Source organism: Pipistrellus kuhlii, unplaced genomic scaffold (genome assembly GCF_014108245.1).
Source record: "Pipistrellus kuhlii isolate mPipKuh1 unplaced genomic scaffold, mPipKuh1.p scaffold_m20_p_14, whole genome shotgun sequence".
Taxonomy (NCBI): Eukaryota; Metazoa; Chordata; class Mammalia; order Chiroptera; family Vespertilionidae; genus Pipistrellus; species Pipistrellus kuhlii.
In genome coordinates this window covers 38,336,479-38,355,723 of record NW_023425449.1, presented here as the reverse complement: position 1 = coordinate 38,355,723, position 19,245 = coordinate 38,336,479, and the positions used below count along the sequence as shown (strand labels likewise).

Here is a 19,245-nt window from a genome sequence, read left to right as displayed (position 1 = left end):
CGAGTCTATTTTGAAGAAGTGGCGTTAGAAGAAGTTTAAGTTTAAAAAAATGTGGCTCTCAAAAGAAATTTCAATTGTTGAAATTCAATCGTTGAAATCAAACGTGGCTCTGTTGACTAATGAGTTTGCCGACCACTGCTATCATCAAAAACAGTACCCAGTGAAAGGGGGAGAGAGCCGTCCTTACCGAGCACCCGTGGGGTGTCACCTGCTTTCCACGCGCTCCCCCGTCCTGTCTGCAGGCGCCTCCCTGTGTGAGTGAGGGCACCAGGATCAGAAAGGTAGGGACCGTCGAAACCGGTTTGGCTCAGTGGATAGAGCGTCAGTCTGCGGGCCAAAAGGTCCCGGGTTCGATTCTGGTCAAGGGCATGTTCCTTGGTTGCGGGCACATTCCCATCCCAGTAGGGAGTGTGCAGGAGACAGCTGGTCGATGATTCTCTCTCATCGATGTTTCTAACTCTCTATCCCTCTCTCTTCCTCTCTGTAAAAAAAAATCAATAAAATATATATTTTTTTAAAAATAAGAAAGGTTAGGGACCTGTTGGAGTTTCAACAGACATACACGTCAGGCCCATCGTCAGACCTAGGCTCCCCTGATATTTAAGGCAGAAATCTTCTAGTATGTCAGTGGCAGAAGCACAAACTAAGTCCCTAGGCCACCCTGGGCAATAGAAACACACCAGTATAATAAAGAAGCAGGCAGCCCGTGACAAAGCCAGGAGAAACAAGTCCGTCACAGCTCTGTCGGGTTCAAAGGCTCACTCAATGGCCCCCCTAACCCCCCCTCTCCCCCCCATAATGACAGGAAGAGAGGGATTCACAGGAAGCTGGTTGCAGGTTTGCAGGCCTTCCCTGGAAACCTTCGTGCGCGGCCATGGCTGTCGGCAGGACTCCTCTCTTTCTGAAGAATAATTAATAAATATTTTCTTTTAGCATATAACAAACAGTTGAACCAAGCAATTATGGAAACTGGAAATGACCCAAAATGCTAGCGGTTGGCAGCCGCACAGTGAAGCGCATTGTCGCGCACATGTGCATTTTTGTCACTCCCGCCTCTCTGGTGATCTGCACTTAATAGGAATATTTTAAACTATGTAGCTAAGCAACAGAGGTAATTGTTGCTTTCTAGAGCTTTTGTTAGCACTCTACCACAGCCCAAATATGCATAATTAGGTATAATGTCTATAAATCATTATTGTACACATGTGGGTAGTTAAGTGGAGTGAGAGAATAGTTCAATGAATTGAGCATATTCACCGAAAACGCTTTTTATTTGTTTTCCGTAGTTCATAATACTTTAAAATCATCATAACCCTTTACACTTTCTCTTAATCACCAGCCGTGATATTGAGAAAAACTTCATTTGCATTTTAGACTATGTTTAATATATTATTTAAACCTGGAGTTCCTCTGATAGGAATTCAGGAGAGGATAGACCGTCCTAGCAAACATTATGTGCTTGTTTATCCAGCCTCTTTTCTAGGAAGTGAAATGTTGAATTTTTCAGTTTGTGTTGAATAGATCCCAACAAAAGCCTGCACCCTATAATCAGCATTATTTAAAGGGGCTAGTGTTGTGACTAAATTCTTCCCTTCATCCAAAAATGCTTTTAGTTACTATGGCAATATTTACTTGATCCTGGCAGTCCAGTGTTGATTTAGGGAGATAATTACCAGAAAGGAAGATGATGGAGATGTATTTTTGAGTGTCCTTGTCAGAGACAATGTTTATGAAAAAAAAAATTAAACGAGACAAAAAAAGGCTCATTGTCTTCTGCTCAGACACCCTCGCCCACAGCCCTCACATGGGATGGCTGTGCTTTCCTTCCCGCCAAAGATGCTTATTAACACAGAATGCACTTCGCTTGGTGTCCTTAGCAGTCTTTAAGGTAGCTGATTATTGTGTGTTGCCCGTCCCTCACCCCCCTCCTGCTCCTCCTCCTCTTCTTCCTCCTCCTCTTTTATGTCATAGTATTCACTAAAGGAAGCATTGCTGGGCTGCCTGGCCATTTCACAGCCTGGTATGTGCTGGGTGCTGTGCTCGCTGAGTACACCTTGAGCTGGGCAAGGGTTAGGTCACCAGATAACCCGACCCTTCATTGGTGTGTTTGCACTGTGACACACACACCACACACATACACACCCACACTCACAGACATACACATGCACACATGAACACACATACACTCAAACAAGAGCTCACACTCACATGAATGTGCGTACACACACACATACACTCACACACACACACACACACACACACACACGCAGGCACACACACAATCCCACTGGGCCATTGCTGGGAAGGAAAGGGGGTGACGCTAACAGTTGTCCTTGGACAAGGGAGATCAGTGGACTGTCCTAGGCAGACCAGCACAGGGGCCTGTTCTCAGTCATGGGCCCCATGACTGCCAAGATCCCAGCTGGTCCTGCACCAGGAACAACCAGTTAGCGTTCCGCATCCTCCAAACATCCCCATCTCCTTTCCTTTTCACATAAATGCACGAAGCACCAGACCAGGAACTGTGTTACTAGCTGAGATGTTATTCGATCATGCTGATGCTCCCCATTCGCTAGTATTTCCTTCCACATGGAACTTCCGGGTGACTATTATGAAAGTGGTCAGGAAATCGAGAAAGCTTTCAGAACTTGTTTAGTTATCATCATGTAGGTGAATTTCCTATTTTAGCAAAAATCCCATAAAATCGGAAAGTATGTTTGAAAAGCTCTGAAGGCAGAAAACTGAAACCAAATAGGCTTTTGGAAGATATATTGCCAAGCTAACAGAGAAATCTGATAGCTGTTTCCTTTGTAATGCACAGCATTATATATACTTGATTTCCTTTTAGGTGGCTAAGATTTGCAAATATAAGAGGTAAAGTAACAACAATTTCATATTCAACATTCTGTTACTATTATGTATGGACTTCAGTACCCTAGAAGTTCTTAGTTCTTAATATATTAATACTAAAAATTCTAATAGCTCATTTTTTTTAAAAGTTAATTTTCAGAATATGAAGGTCTTCTAAGTTTTATTTTAAGAAGATATATATTCTCTCCCTAATTCTTTCAAAATTAATAGAGCCTACATATTCACATATTTCACATATTATATATACATGTTTATGTATACATTATGTATGGTTGAAGTATTTTCGAAAATATTTCTTAAGTAATTTTTAATTATTAAACACGTTTAAATAATTTTCTTAGAATAATTTCCATGAACTATTTTTGTTCTTGTCTTTCAAATGTTGGTGTGTGGTTTTTCTTTTTTTTCCCCATAGAAGAAATCATGGCAAAACCGATCGATGACAGTGTTCATTCAACTGCACAAGAAAACTCTCACGGGAGGGAAGACAGATACGGCTGCTACCAAGAGCTCGTGGTCAAATCCTTAATGCACTTGGGGCCATTTGAAAAAAGTGCCTCTGGTCAGACCGCAAATGAAAACTTAAATGACAGCGGCATCCAGTCTCTCAAAGCAGAGAGCGACGAAGTCGACGAGTGCTTTCTCACTCATTCCGACGATGGGAAGGACAAAGCCAGCGACTCCCAGCTGAGATTCTGCTCCTCCTCCTCCTCCGACAGCGAAAGCAACTCGGAGGGTACGGAGAACGGCTGGGACAGTGGCTCCAACTTCTCAGAAGAAACCAAACCACGCAGAGTCCCAGAGTACATGTTGGTGGACAGCAGGAAAGACATGCTGGATGTCACCGAAATAAAAACCGAAGGTGACAGGTTTGCCTCGTGTGAAGACAGGTGCGATTCTGACCTCGAAAGGGGAGACCCGCAGCACGCTCACGCAGAAGCGTCGGGTGGCAAAGTGCAGGCCTCCTTCCCCGGGGCCGAGGAGGACGACAAGCAGTGCCTGGCGGTGATGACGGAAGAGTCTGTGGGCCTGGAGAAGGCGAAGGGGAACTTGAGTCTGCTGGAGCAGGCCATCGCCCTGCAGGCCGAGCGAGGCTGTGTGCTCCATCACACCTACAGAGAGCTGGACCGGTTCCTGCTGGAGCACCTGGCGGGGGAGAGGAGGCACACCAAAGCCATGGACGTGGGTGGAAGGCAGATCTTTCACAGTAAACGTAAGACATGGCTTTGCATTTACTTTAGAAATAAAATTGCGTTAGGGTTGGAAAGAAAAGAAAAAAGATCAGTGAAGACTTGATTCCTTCTTCCAGATAGCTGTTTTGACAACTTAACACGATTTGAAAGCTAGCTTATATTTTATATTATAAAATAAGCAATTTCTTTTTTGTTTCCTTACGCTCTAAAGTGTTCTGAGATCAAGCTTGGTCAGTTGTGTAGTGTTTTGACCCCACGATAAAAGGATCATTGCTTCTGTTTCTTTTAATTTATATAGTACTTTTTAAAAAGAACTTTATTGCACACTAGACGTACTTTAGTACTTACTGGATTTTAAATCATCACATTAATCGAGTCAGTTCCAAAAATTTATTATTTCTTTCCCACCCTCTTTCTGGGATCATCTGACTGTCTTTAAGCTTCAAAATAGCCTGGCCAGTGTGGCTTAGTGGTTGAGCATCAACTAGGTATAAACCAAGAGGTCATGGTTTGATTCCTGGTCAGGGCATATGCCCAGGTCCTGGGCTCCATCCCCATTGGGGGATGTTCAAGAAATAGCTGATTAATGATTCTCTCTCATCATTGATGTTTCCATCTTTCTCTCCTTCTCCCTTCCTCTGAAATTAATGATAATAATAAAAAATAATGTTAAACTACTTGTAAGTCAAGCAGGATGATCTTCTATCTGATCCTTCTTAGGATAAAACTGGCTGCTAATGCTTTTATAAGCCTATGCTTTTTACAAGCTCTCTAACTCAGAGTCCACAAAAATCTGGGCCAAGCTTGAATGAGAGAGTAAATAAGCTTAAACTTGCTCCTCAGACTTTAGGGAAATTGTGTTTTCTCTCCCATAAAGATAATCCCCTCCCCCACTCCACCCCCAGCCTCGCCCAAGCTGGGCCTGATGATGATGATGTTTAGAGCTAAGCGGAGTTTCCCAAATGGTGCGATATCAGTATCTGGAAAGCTGTGTAAGATGGGTATTTCCAGGATCTCACCAGACTCACTGCTTCAGAACTTGACATTTTTAAAGCAAGTTTGTCAAGTGATTCTTGGACATCCAGAAGGCTGGTTACCACAGAACCAGCGAACAGTCAAGGTGGTGCTTATTAGAAGATTTAGATGTTCGGTTGCTATTTTTGCATAAATGAATGATATGCTTTGTCATTTTAAGTCCATTTTAGTATTCATCTGCAATCTTGTTAGGCATTGCCTTGCAGCTTAGAGCCGAGAAAGCAGAAAAGAATAAGATGATGTCACATAGTGAGGAACAAGATAATGCTACGCAAACGTACTGCCAGGATTCGGATGGGACAGAATATTAATGACATGTGTGTGGTTTGGGACAGGACACTCTATTTAGCTCTGTGTACTCCACTAATATGCAACTGTTGGATTTATCTGCGTGTTTTGTTTTTTGTTTGTTTGATTTTTTTAAATAAAGTACAAGCCAGAAAAAAAGAAATTTACTTCCAATTCCCCCAACTCATAATATCTAATATATCATATTTCATTCATCCTAAGATAGTTTCCTAGTTCAATATCTCTAAAATCAAAGGATGTGCCATAATTTAATTTTAGTAGTTTTTTTTTTTATTTCTTACTAGCACAAACATTTTGTTTCATCTTATAATTGATGAAATCTTCCAGCCAATAAAATCCAGTGTTTGGAGAAATGTTAATTATTTGTGCTACAGCTTGAAATACTTGATGATCTTTGGGTCAATTTTGTAGATTGTTTGAAACTATTTTTTTTCTTCCAAAAATTAACAAGGCATTGGAATCTGTGCTTGTAGACTTGGATCATGTTGGAGATTTACTGAATTATGAATGCTGCCTCATGCGTCAATAGTACTTTTTATTGTGTAGAGCCTTGTACTGCCTTGAGATGTAGAAAGCCTATGCAAGGAAGATCCAGACCAGGTTAGCATCTAGCAGAGAGGGGAAAAGAAGTGGAACTCAGGGAAATTGTAGGTTTGGCCTAGAGCACATGTGTCAAACACAAGGCCCGCGGGCCAAATCCGTCCCGCCAGGCCTTGCAATGTGGCCCGCACTGCGCTGTCATCACTGCACTCCGCTGCGTTTCCATCACAATGACAGTTTATGACTGTTCAGTAAACCATTCGGCCCGCGATTTAGGCTGGATTTTAGATTTTGGCCCCTTCTCTGATTGAGTTCGACACCCCTAGCCTAGAGAATGCCTACAGAGTCCAAATTAAGTACTAACTCTCCTGTCCCTCTTTATAGATTTGGGAGCCAGCAGCGTGAGGGGTACTTTTTTCTCTGTCATAAATTTCATGCTTCTAAGTCAACACTTTTCCCAAATGATAGCCACGCTCTTCAAAAAATCCTCCTCTTTTTCTGTAGACTGTGGGCATGTGACAGCTGTTAAGGAGAGAACAGTAGAATGTTAAAATACCATGTTACCCAAGACTTCAGATGAGTCAGCAATTCTAAAACTAAGTTTGACTACCCTGTTGCCACTAAGCATCCTGTGAGACTTTACGTCGAAACACAAGTGGAGTCACTGTATAATGCGTGATTCAGCCTCGCAGAGCGAAGGGGCGTGATGTGAACAACCGCACAGGTGTATCAGCTGTGAATGAGGACAGTCCCAGACAAGCCAGGATGCAGAGCCACCAGGAGATAGGGTCCTTATGCAGCTTCTGGGCCCGCACACGGGCTCTGCCCTGTAGAGAGCGCTCCATCAGCATCTCGTTTCACCCGCAGAAAAGAGCTTGCAGACGACCGGCTGTCAGGGGACCGCCCCTGGTCAGCAGCCAGCCCGCCTTATCTCCCACACCCTCCCTGGCTCCCTGTCCGCGGAGAGCGTGGCAGAGAGGAGGCACGCTCAACGCCAAACCTTTCAGCGTGGCTTAGACATGTGGCCTCACCTGGGTGAGATCCAGGAGAGGAGAGGCTCCGAATGGCCCATTGTTTCTCCTCTTTTCTAATCCTCTCTCCTGTGCTGTCAGCCCTCCGAGTTCCGCTATCAGCAAACTTCAAGGACTTTGACGTGCGGTCTCCTGGAGAGTCCGTGCCCAGCTCGGACTGGAAGTGGGCAACATTTTTGGATTTAATAAAATCTATCTCCACAGAAATCACGGGACGTGGCGAAGCTCTTCCTAGGACCCTTTTGTCTCGGACAGAAGAGTGTGTATTCTCCACATGATGGCATTTAATTAAACCTTGTCTCTCTGTAAGCAAATGCCTGCACCTCAAGGCATCCCTGTCTTTCCTCTGCTCATTTCTCACTTAACATAGGAGCTTCCTTTGGGCTCCCCTGCCCCCAGCCCCTGAGTGACAGCGTGCAGGATCCTTGGCTCCTCCCCCTTTGCTGAAACCTTTCCCCCCCAAATAATTGCATTACAGACAACCTGCTGTGCCCATCTGCCCAGGACCGCCTGCACTCCACCAACTGGGGTGGCATGCTCTCCCAGAGGCACGTCTGCTCTCACTGTCTTCTGCTCTGGAGACACAGCCACATCCGGGGACACTGCCCTGCTCCCCCGGCCACGCTTGGGGCTGCAGCATATGTTCCCTCCGCATCTGCCAGGCAGGACTCTGTCCCTCCCCCCTTCCCCCCCAGCCCTGCACCCACAATCCCATCGCCGACAGCTTATTTATTTTCATTATTTTTCATCCCATGCATTCGTGAGGGGGGCCGTTTGGGCTATAAGAATGCATTTGTGTTTGAAGTTTACCTGCCATCTCAACCACAAACATGAAAATTCCATAGAAGGCCTCTCTCACCTCCTGAGTAGGCCTGTTTGTTCTCATTCATTTTCTGTATTTAGCTGACCCTTTCGCTGACCCTCAGCCATGTGTGTGCCAGGAGATTAAAACCCAGGGTGTGTCTTCAGCCTTCCCTTGGCCGAGCTGTCCCTGGTCCCTGCCTGGCTGTGCCTGGGACCCGCGCCCCCACCTCTGCTCTTGGCAGCACCCCCAGGCCATGCTTCCATTCCCTCTAAGTCTCCCGCAAGAATGGCGCTTTGCCAAACCTCCTTCCTGGGGCCTCTGCTTTTAGCGTTTGCATTCAGAGTAAAACTAGCAGTTCTCTTTCTGTAGCCACTGCATACAGGTCCCGAATGGCGAGCCATTGGTGTTCTGGAACCCGGGCCTCTGCAGCACTGGGCACGCACCGATGGCCTGCTGGCATCCCCCTCCTGGCTCTGAAGCAGGTCCCGGGAGCAGCCGCTGGGCCGCTGGGCCCTGAGGCCTGGGGCCGCCGGCTTTGTGAGGGACAAGGCCAGGAATGTCTTTCTCCAATATGGTGGCTTCTTTGCTTTTTCCGGACGCCTTCAATTAGGAGCTAGGTTTTGGTTTAAATAAAGTCTTTCTTTTCTCTCACTGCTTTTCTTTTCCTTTTCAGGGGGCTGTGCATCCTGTGGTGGGGACTGGCTTTCTCACAATGAGGCTCTGACTGCAGCCTTTGGCAAGGCACCGGAAAGCCATCTTGCGTTTTCACACTCCTTTGCCCCGGGTCAGCCTTCGCTTAGGAAACCAGGGAAACTGAAAACCTTGTTTTGTGTGTGTCCACAGGTCTTAGCTGAGGGTCTCCCTCAAGGCAATGCGAGAGGCATGTTTACGATGACAACACGGAGTGAAGTGAGAATGGCACCGTACAAGGCCATCCTGTTGAAAGGGAAGGGGCAGGAGCAGAACCGAAGCAATCTTTCCGTTTGTGTCTCTGCAGACTCGCCACGGCCTGAGAGGAGGGAGACCAAGTGCCCCATCCCCGGGTGCGACGGCACAGGCCACGTGACCGGGCTGTACCCCCACCACCGCAGCCTTTCGGGGTGCCCCCACAAAGTGCGGGTTCCCCTCGAAAGTGAGTACTGCTCAGCCCTAAAAAAAAAAAAAAAAAAAAAAAGTAGATGCCTTGTTGTACATCCCACAGCATCACCGTGTGATCCTCTTTCTCCTCTAGTTTGGAATTAGGAATGGAAATAGAAAGTTTTTAAACATGTCATCAAGATAGTTTTCATCTGGCCCGGTGTTCAAAATACAGGGTAGAGACAGAAAACGTGGGAACAGCCAGGCCCAGGGGTCATGCCATGACTGATATTGAGAAGATAATGTGTTACTCATAGTTCCCAAAAAGATGGGGCAGGCCTCCCCGGGCAGGACCATCCTGGGAAGTCCCAGGGCCAGGTGGAGGGCAGAGTGGTGGTGATGGTGGGGGTGTGTGGGCATCAGCTTTTATTGGGGTTTCCTGGGAACAGAGGGAGCAGGTTTGGGATTGGCTAGTTTGACTCCTTTTTTTTAAAAAAAAAAAAATATATATTTTTGATTTCTTAAATAAAACATAAAATACAGGGAGGAAGGGAGTGGGATAGAGAGTTAGAAACATCGATGAGAGAGGAACATCGATCAGCTGCCTCCTGCACACCTCCTACCGGGGATGTGCCCACAACCAACGTACTTGCCCTTGACCGGAATCGAACCTGGGACCTTTCAGTCTGCAGGCTGATGCTCTATCCACTGAGCCAAACCAGTTTCAGCTAGCTTGATTCCTTTCAGTGGGCTCTGGCCCTGGGAGGTGGGGGCAGGTGAGAGGGTCCTGTAGTGCCAGAACCTGATGAAAGAGGCAGTGTGGGGAGGGCTCCGAAGTGGTTGGTCTTCCATTGCAAAGTGTCTACTGTCTCTAGGAATTAGGTAGCCCTGGGAGGGGCGGTCTCCCCAAGGTGAGCAAGGCCCCAGGTATCAAAGCATCCACGTACAGAGAGTGAGAGGCAGGGCCGGTACACGGTGTGACCGCACAGCCTTTCCTCCTCGGACACCTGGTTTCCTGTGCCCACAAGGAGCTCAGCCTCGGGGCATCACTGAGATGTGGGGAGTGCATCCCTCACCAGTGCCCTCTGGGCGGCCTCTGCACTCAGGGCCGTGGAATGTCTGGGGTGTTGTCCCAGGACATCCTACAGCAGCTGAGGGCCCTGGGCAAGAGCAACCCTGAGTTGGTCTCCTCACCCACATGCCCACCGTGAACCAGGAAACTATAGGGAAAGGAAAGGACTGCCTCCTAAGTTTTCAAGTGTCTCTTGTGTTACATCCTCTACTTTCTGAACCTACTTATTGAAACACCTCTTGGGTCATAGAAACCACAATGATGGGAAGGTTTTTTTTGTGTGTTTTTTTTTTGTTTTTGCAAATCCCTGAAACTAATCAGCTCAGCACTGCCCCACTGGATTACCAGTTCCTCACACTGATTGCCTCAGCCATATTCTTTCACCAATAATTGGGTGGCAGTGAGGGTGAGGCGTGGGGCGGGGGGTGATGGACAAAGAATCAAAATAATGTCTCTTAGGAACTTTCACACTGTGGGGAAATGATAGAAAGAACAACTATTTGATAAATAATGTTTTCCATTCACTCCAAGGAAAAAGCACATAAATATAAAAGGAAGAATATAAGCTTTTCAGTTTAAGTTAAATATAAGCAGAGTGGTCTCATGTAAGTCTAGCGTTAACCATAATGTGAGGTTCAGAAGACCTCACACTTGGGCCAGCTTGCTGAATTTAATTGTTGAAGTCCTTAAGTGCTCATTTACTTCAACCCCAGTACCTAAGGGGAGGAAGCAGAGTGGGTTATGTGACTGAATTCATTTGAACGAGAACTTGAGAAGTCCTCTTGTTCCTGTGTTATGTGCTTACAGCATGTTATTTTTTTCCTTTTATGCTACATCCTGGGCCTAGTTCTTGCCATGCATGAAAATGTGCTCAAGTGCCCCACCCCAGGATGCACAGGAAGAGGGCATGTGAACAGCAACCGGAACACCCACAGGAGGTAACGGTGGTGCGCTGCTAACCTTTCACATCACAGACAGGAAGTGAGGGGCACTTTCCCCCAGGAAAATAAGAAACTAGCCATGTGTTATCCAAATCACGGCATCGGTATCAGATACCTCATCACTGGGAGTAGATAAGACGTGTTCTCAATTTGTGCAGAATGAAAATAATGACCTCATTATTTACTTTCCTAGAAATGTTCATTTAGCAGTCAGGGATGCTAACACCAATGTGAAATTTGAAGACCACGATTACACATTCACATGGTCATACAAGTAGAACAAGTTCTTTTGCTGTGAACCCATAGCCGTTTTGATATGGAAAAGAATTGCTTAGGAGTTACCTTGAACCCCATTCTAAGAAATACCCCAAGGGCTTCCATATACTGTGGTTTTGACTATGCATTAGGATGAAGCTAAACATTATTACATTTCATGGAGATTCATCTCATTAAGATCTCACCTACCTTAAAACACATATGTGCATTTATATACACATATATATTGTATGTAAATATTTTTGGTGAAAATGCTCATTGTTTTATGTGTATTTTGTATTATGTATAGACTATGTGGTCTGGAGATACTATTTGACTCATAAGCATATTGCCAGACACCTTCATCTTCTATTTAAACTAAGACATCCCATGAAGTCGCTAACATGTCCCTAAAGATCCGAAGATAAGTCACGGAGTTATCACGCTAACATCTATAGTTGGATACATTGCAATTGGAGTGAGCATTTCCCACCTAAAATATTATAGAAGTTTCAGGATAATTTAGTTATTTCTTCCTTAAGTAATATTTTGATTTTTAATATGAGTTTGTTTATCTACCACCTCTGAGATGCGGTTGAAGGACATATGTTGACACTATAGTTTGCAAACCCCTTTACTGTGTTAAGCACGCTATTAATGTGACTTCATATTTAGTGTGTGACAGGTATGACATGAGGTACATGCCAAAGCAAATTATGTTATTTTATTTTAACTCCAATCCTTACCTTATTATTTTTTTTTTTTTGACAGTCTTTCAGGTTGTCCCATCGCTGCAGCTGAAAAATTGGCCATGTCCCAGGACAAAAGTCAGTTTGATTCTTCCCAAACAGGGCAGTGTTCTGAGCAGGTTCACAGGTAGGACCCTCCCATGACACACCTGGTACTGTATTCATGCCATGCTCCTGCACAGTGGGTCTGCCGTCTCTCGTGTGCTGGTTCACACTACGGCCCAACCTTCATTCTCAGCCACCAACATCCTCTGGAGGGGCTGGTCTAGTTGGTCACACTGTCACTTACATGAACTTCTAGATCCTCCAGAAGTTTCACTTGAAATTAATCTGTATGCAAAGGTAACATAATATGGATGAATCTAGAAGAACTAAAGTATATGGTAACATATATTAATGAAAAATTTGCATCAGTAAAGGCAACCCATCCCACTGGTCAGCAATGGTCTTCCTAATGATTGACTTCACCTTTTTCCCCAGAGAAAATGCCACCATAAACCACTCCTGTCACTCAAACTACGCGATGCTATATTTTCATCCTTCTCTTACACATGCACATTTGGCTTTTTTAAAACAAAGATTTAATTGAGTAAGTTGGAACTATCAATAAAATATATCTAATTGGCCCTAGGTGCATCACAATCTCTGGTGGTTTAGAAGACTATATTTATTCCTAAGTAGTAAACTACATATGATGCCACTTAATGTGATGTTATACATTTAGGTAATACAAAAATTATATATCTAAGAAAAGTGATTTCAGGAAGAAAACAGATGATCAGATCTTCATTGTTACTGAGACACTGAAATGCAAAATAAATAGTAGGAATTTTTTTTTTTTTGAGATTTGGCTTCTATTAATATGTGATCCTATAGATTTAATTAAAAGATTCAAAGTAGGCATTCAAATCCCATGAGTGAAGAATGTATGTCAAATGAAGTACATGAATTACCAAATAACTAGTAACTTAATATTTCATAACAAGCTTCTTAGTATTACTGTATTATCTAGTTTCTCCCTAAGTAGGTTATTTATTAAATATAAAAATAACATCAGTTTTAATTTGCTAATTTCTTAAAAAATAAATATTGTTTTAGACTGGAACACAAGCACCATTAGGGGTATAAGCCAAGTTATATACAACAGCAAGATTAATTCATCACTCAAATATTTTTATGTTTCAGCAAAAAAGTTTTTTATAAATCCAGGAAATATCATCAAAACTTTGACATTCTGATGAGTCAGGCATGTTTTGGTAGGAGACACACATATATAAATATGCAGAGGTATCCCACAGAAATGTATACACACTTTAAATGATAATAAGTCAGTGTTTATTAACATACGTTCATTTTGAAGATTTAAAAAAATCTACAGAAATGAATAATTTTTTTTTGTCAGCACCTGTTTCATACTGATTACTGTTCTGGCCCAGACAGTGCTCATAATGCAAAGCACTAGCATTAAATATAGAAATGCATCAGGAAGCATTTCCTTTGGGATTTGTGTGCCCTCAATTTGTCAACTGTTGCCAGCTTTGTACTGTAAACTTCATCTTTTATGTATCCCCTTAAAAAAGTCTAGTGGATAAATTTTCTCTGTTCAAAGCTTAGTCTGGCTTCACCTATTATTTCAAATCAATTAAACCTGAAAAAGAGTGAAAATTAAGTGAGTTACCAGCTGTTAAAGTGTATACATGTTTTGGGGACACCTTGTATATCTATCTATATCTATATATCTATGTATCTATCTATATCTATCTATCTACGTATCTACAATATATATATATATAAAGGCTATATTTGTTTAAATTCTTTTACCACTAGACCATAGCACAACGGTATTTGTGTTTTCATTGGCTGGAATAGGTACTCCATAAATACCTTCTTGTTTAATCCAAATACAATAATCCTAAAGGAATAGTTAATTCACATTGAGCTTAGATTGGGGTAATTTTGTTGAAAACTGTGATAGCTGTGACAACACAGTAATTTAGATCCATATTGAAACGGTGCCAATTTAATAGCTAAAATATTGAAATGCTATTTAAACTATTTGTAAATTAGCAAAAACATTCAGGCTGCAGTTAGCAAGAAAGGTGAAAAGCCCGAGAAGAAACTCACAACTGAGGAGTCAGTTTCCCGGTGCCTTTGCCGCCCCTGTTGGTGCTGGGCTCCTGCCAGTTCTGCTGAGCACGGCAGAGGCCAGCACCGCGTCTCCTGAGCAGAACACAGCGGCTGTTCCTCACTAGCTGTACGTTATGATTATGACTCTTCACTGCTAATCTGATGAACAGTCCTCGCAAGCAGAATGTGCACACCTTGTCTCTAAGGAGCTCTAAGTACTAACAGCCACCAAATGCTTGCTCCTTGTGGCACCTGCATAGATGAATGGGAGATTGTACATCGTTCTTTGACCGATGGGAGACGCGGACATACAGAAAGAAGCCTCGCCTTAGCTGCCCAGAGCCCAAAGCGCCTCCCTATCTCTCACTCCGGGTGCGGAGCTGTGACCACAGGCCTTTCCCACAGTGCAGTGTCGCTAAGGGTACCACCCGCAGCCATGCCACCTCTGATCTGCTTTAGTTCTGAGGCTGATGTGTCCACCAACAGTTTCACCATCTTTCTTCCAAACTCTTCAGGACGAGCGTGGTGAAGCAGATAGAATTCAACTTCCGATCACATGCCATCGCCTCCCCCAGAGCCACGGTGTCAAAAGAACAAGAGAAATTTGGGAAAGTGCCATTTGATTATGCCAGCTTCGATGCACAGGTGTTTGGTAAACGCCCCCTAATACAAACAGGTCAAGGACAAAAACCACCACCGTTTCCTGAATGTAAGCTTTGAATTCTAATGCTTATTCCAAAAAAATGTATATGGTATGTGTGTGTGTGTGTGTGTGTGTGTTTGGGGGTGTGTGTACTTAAATATGCTACTCATTGCTGGGAGGAGAGAAAATATATTATACATTAAAATAACAGAAACAACGATAAATTGATGAGTGTTGCTGATTTTATATGAAGTTACACTGAATATGGTGATTAATGAATGAATTATTCTATTAATGTGGTACTATTATTGAGTCTGAATACAATTTTCTAAAGAAATATTTAATTCACATTTGGCTGGATTTGGGATTAACATATTGAAAATGGTAATAGCTATTATAAGAGAGTAAATTTGACTGAGAGTGAAATTTTGAAAATATAATAGGTAAAATATTGAAATACTACTTAAAACATTACTTAATTAGCGAAAGTGTTCAGACTGAAAGTAAGAGAAAAAGTGAAAAGTCTAAGAAGAAACACAACTTACTGGGGAAAAATGTGTGTGGCTATGGAGATATTTACTCACAATTTGAAGAATTTATATAGAAACATTTAAAATGTGTTAATACTCTAATGCTAACACAGCCACATGGAAGATGTGTTCATAACTCAAAGATACTCTAACATATAAAACTTGACAGTTTTCCTAACACATTATTTTTCAAGTTGTTTAGAGTCTTTGAATATTTTAATGAAAAGGGAGAAAGTTGACAATGGCAATAAAGCCAGGAATGATTTTTTTCATTATAGAGAAGAAGCGAACTAATTTCCCACTTTGAGTCCTCCATAGACCATGAGTTATATACAATATTCCACAAGTCTATGAAATCCTTTGATCTCACACCTCTTCCCCAAGACTGAGTGCTCCTAGAGCACAGAATCTTTGCTCATTCTGTGATACTGACCTCCTCTTTCAAAGAACTAGGATGCTGCATAAAGCCCAACAGTGGATAAAACCAGGCTTGAAATGAGTCTGCTACCAATGAGAAGGAGATTAGACTCCAAAATATGCTTTGCCTATTCTTACCAAAAATAGGTTCCAGACACCATAAATAACCACTGAAAACCTGTTAGATTAAGGAAAAAATATCACACAAACACACACAGAGTATGTTTTGTATCTACCTATGCAATTTTATGTACAGTTTCACTAAAAATATGCAACATACACCCGTGTACATCTGTTTAATTCTGGTAAAGCTAGTTACTAAGAGCTATCTGTATACTCACATAATATCAATATTGTTTAGAAATGTGAAATGTCCAGTGATATTTTTATATTTTACGTAGGGATAACATTTGGTACATTTTCAAATTTCATTTTATAAAAATAATGATAAAACATTTAACATGAACAATATGGACAACAAAATGAATAACTCAATGCCTTTATATAATCCACCATTACATCTTGGGTGTGTCTTCCTGTAATCTTGAGTGATGTTTATACACACCCAGGGGAGAGAAAGCATGTATAATTCTATCTCTCAGCCATGCCTTGGTACCCACCACAGAAACAGAAAACAGAGACTCCGCCTTTCCGTGCACCTTGAGGACATTCTCTCTGTCCTTCGCTCCTCATGTGCTACCAGAATATGCCAGCTCACTAAAGACGCTGCCACCTAGTTAGTTCCATCTAGTTGGAGGAAGAACGACTTCTCCTGGTTTAAGCACAAGGCAAACCTGGGTATCGAATAAACAAAAATGCAATTCCACATCCGAATATAACGCGTTATTGTGAAAGCAAATATTGAAAGGATGTACATATATTTCCTCTACTGGAATGACTTGTCCATACACACACAGTTTACAGATGTACAAGCCTTAGCCCTCTGTAGGCCCTGATGTGTTTTTGCTGGAGTGTTTTTTTAAAAATATATATTTGTATTGATTTTTTTACAGAGAGGAAGAGAGAGAGAGAGAGAGAGAGAGAGTTAGAAACACTGATGAGAGAGAAACATCAATCAGCTGCCTCCTACACACCCCCTATTGGGGATGTGCCCGCAACCAAGGTACATGCCCTTGACTGGAATAAAACCTGGGACCCTTGGGTCTGCAGGCCGACGTTCTATCCACTGAGCCAATCTGGTTTCGGCTGGAGTGGTTTTTAATATACAACCTTTGCCCCAATTGCTTCCAGTGAAGCTGCCCCATAATATTAGCTCTGGAGTTTTTGCCATAAGGTGTATAAATACAAAAAATGTTAAGAGAATAGGCCTTTTTTTTTTTTCCTCCAGCAATCACACCATTTGATCTGTGAACTCCTGTGAAAACACGTCTGAATGACCTTCCTTGAATGTACCAAGTGCATAATGGATCGTGCTCTAATCTATTCTTCACATATTTTAATGCAAGAAGTTATATCTTTAGAACAAACCTGTTTAATGACCGGCACACCACGTTACATGCAATTGCTAATCAAATCTCTTTTCAGCAGCGAGGCATTTTTCAAACCCAGGGAAATTTCCTAATGGACTGCCGAGTGCAGGCGCCCACACACAGAGCCCTCGCCGTGCCAGCTCTTACAGCTACGGTCAGTGCGGCGAAGACACCCACATAGCAGCAGCTGCTGCCATCCTGAACCTTTCCACCCGCTGCAGGGAGGCTGCAGACATCCTCTCCAACAAACCGCACGGCCTGCATGCCAAGGTAGGCCGGTCCAAGAGCCTGGAGGGGGGGCCGGCGACTGAGCTGTCAGAATCAACTGCCTTTCATGTTCCCAACCACGTGCCTGCCCTGCTGCTCCCGCCCCTAAAGCACACCCCCTCCTCGTCTTAAGAACAGGGTCAGGGGCCCAGGGACAGGGAGAGTGTGGCAGGTTCCAGGAGGCATGAAAGAGGGGCTGCTCTGGACGCTGGTGCCCCCAAGTTGGGGGAGACGTGAGCTAGAGAGACTGGTTGGGGACATGGGTAGCTTTCAATGTTATGTTGCTTTTTTGTTGTTGTTGTTATTGTTGGTTTGAGGAGTTTGGCACCCAAGGAAAGAGGGTTGCCATTAAAATCCATCTGAGCCCTAACCAGTTTGGCTCAGTGGATATATCATCAGCCTGCAGACTGAGAGGTCCCCAGTTCGATTCCGATCAAGGGCATGTACCTTGGTTTGGGGGCACATCCCCATTTGGAGGTGTGCAAGAGGCAGCTGATGGATGTTTCTCTCTCATCGATGTTTATTAACACTCTTTCCCTCTCCCTCTCTGTAAAAACTCAAAAAAATCAATAAAATATATTTAAAAATAAATAAATAAAATCTGTCTGAACAAGGGAGGCGTATTGCTGTGTGCAGATCAGCGATGGTGGGAACGGTATGATTCAACAGCGACTCGTAAAGCCTTCGCAAAATGGACTTGGGGCACTTGGGGATTGCCCGTGACAGCTAGCCCAAGGTGCTATGGTGTTCTCCGAGGACATGTAGGAAAACCTGGACACATGAAACCCACAGGAGGTAGTTCAGGGGGGGACTTGAGGACTGAGGGCACCCAAATCCAAAATCTAATCCTAGGAGGTTCATGGAGAAGCCACATTTCCGAAGCCTCAGAGGTGAATTCTATCTCTCTAATGGCCCCACCTTTCTAACCAACAACGGGAAGTCCATGTGCGTGTTCCTGATACCCGGATGACAACAGGACACAGAGGCCCTCCCTGTCCTGCCTTTTGAGAAGGAGGGGCTGAGGGACTGTGAGTGACAGGGATCCTCCCCAGAGGCCGGGCAGGCCTGAGCCTGCCATCAGCCTCAGCCGGAGCCAGGGAGTCCCACCTACACAAAGGGCTCCGTTAAAATAAGTCAGTTCCCACCCAGATGACTGAAGGCAACCGAAATAGAGCCTGGGCTTATTTGGGGAAGAGGTTTCACTCCTACTTTCCGTGAAAGAACCCGGGGTTAAACGCGAACCCCGAGATTCAGGCGATCCGAGGATGCCGGTCTCCTTGCCAAGGAAGCGCAGCCCCATCCCCGGTGCGGTCAGCTGCTCACCTGCGCCTGCCAGGCCTTCGGGAGAGCGGGGACGCGGTGCCGCGGAGCATTTGACAGAAGAATCGGAATTAGCTTCTGGACAGATCCGAGCCAAGTAAACCCCAGGAAGAGTTGGTGGCCAAGAATCACTCAGAAACAATTTTTAAACAAATGAGATTCTCAAACAAAGAAAAATACATCCTCTAAAAAAAAAAAATATGAAGAAAATGCCAAGTTATCCAAATTCAAAGTTATCCAAATTCAAAGGATGCCAAGTCAGAAATGATTTACTTCAATACATGATCTAAGGTGCTTTAAAAGGCAACTTTAGCTATTTAAAAATTTGTTTTTAAATCCAAATAATTTTTTTTTCTTCTTTTTCAGTATGCAGGTAGTTGGAAAAATACTAAACTTTCGTCCTTCTTTGTGCTTTATTATTTCTTTGTATCGGCTGTTCTATGAAAATAAAGGACCAATAGTATAATGATTAGTGCTGCTAAACCACTTGAGTAGAAGATTTCTAGGTTGAATGCTTTCCACGTGCACATGTAGATATTTTTTTTTTTTGTTCCTCAGAATTCTGACTTTAAC

General features: G+C 43.5%; 1 protein-coding gene across 6 annotated transcripts in view; it reads left to right on the top strand.

Annotated features, from left to right (window-relative positions):
* The window catches only part of ST18 (ST18 C2H2C-type zinc finger transcription factor), a 122,042-nt gene that overhangs the window by 65,630 nt on the left and 37,167 nt on the right, over positions 1 to 19,245 (top strand). For 5 of the 6 annotated variants that reach the window (XM_045581494.1, XM_045581492.1, XM_045581496.1 and 2 more), the window contains 6 exons: positions 3,287 to 4,084; positions 8,782 to 8,916; positions 10,781 to 10,871; positions 11,901 to 12,005; positions 14,521 to 14,714; positions 17,141 to 17,355. In XM_045581494.1, the coding sequence (XP_045437450.1) occupies positions 3,287 to 4,084; positions 8,782 to 8,916; positions 10,781 to 10,871; positions 11,901 to 12,005; positions 14,521 to 14,714; positions 17,141 to 17,355 (1,538 nt within the window). The remainder of the gene's footprint in view (positions 1 to 3,286; positions 4,085 to 8,781; positions 8,917 to 10,780; positions 10,872 to 11,900; positions 12,006 to 14,520; positions 14,715 to 17,140; positions 17,356 to 19,245) is intronic. The other variant, XM_045581495.1, reaches the window with a different exon arrangement.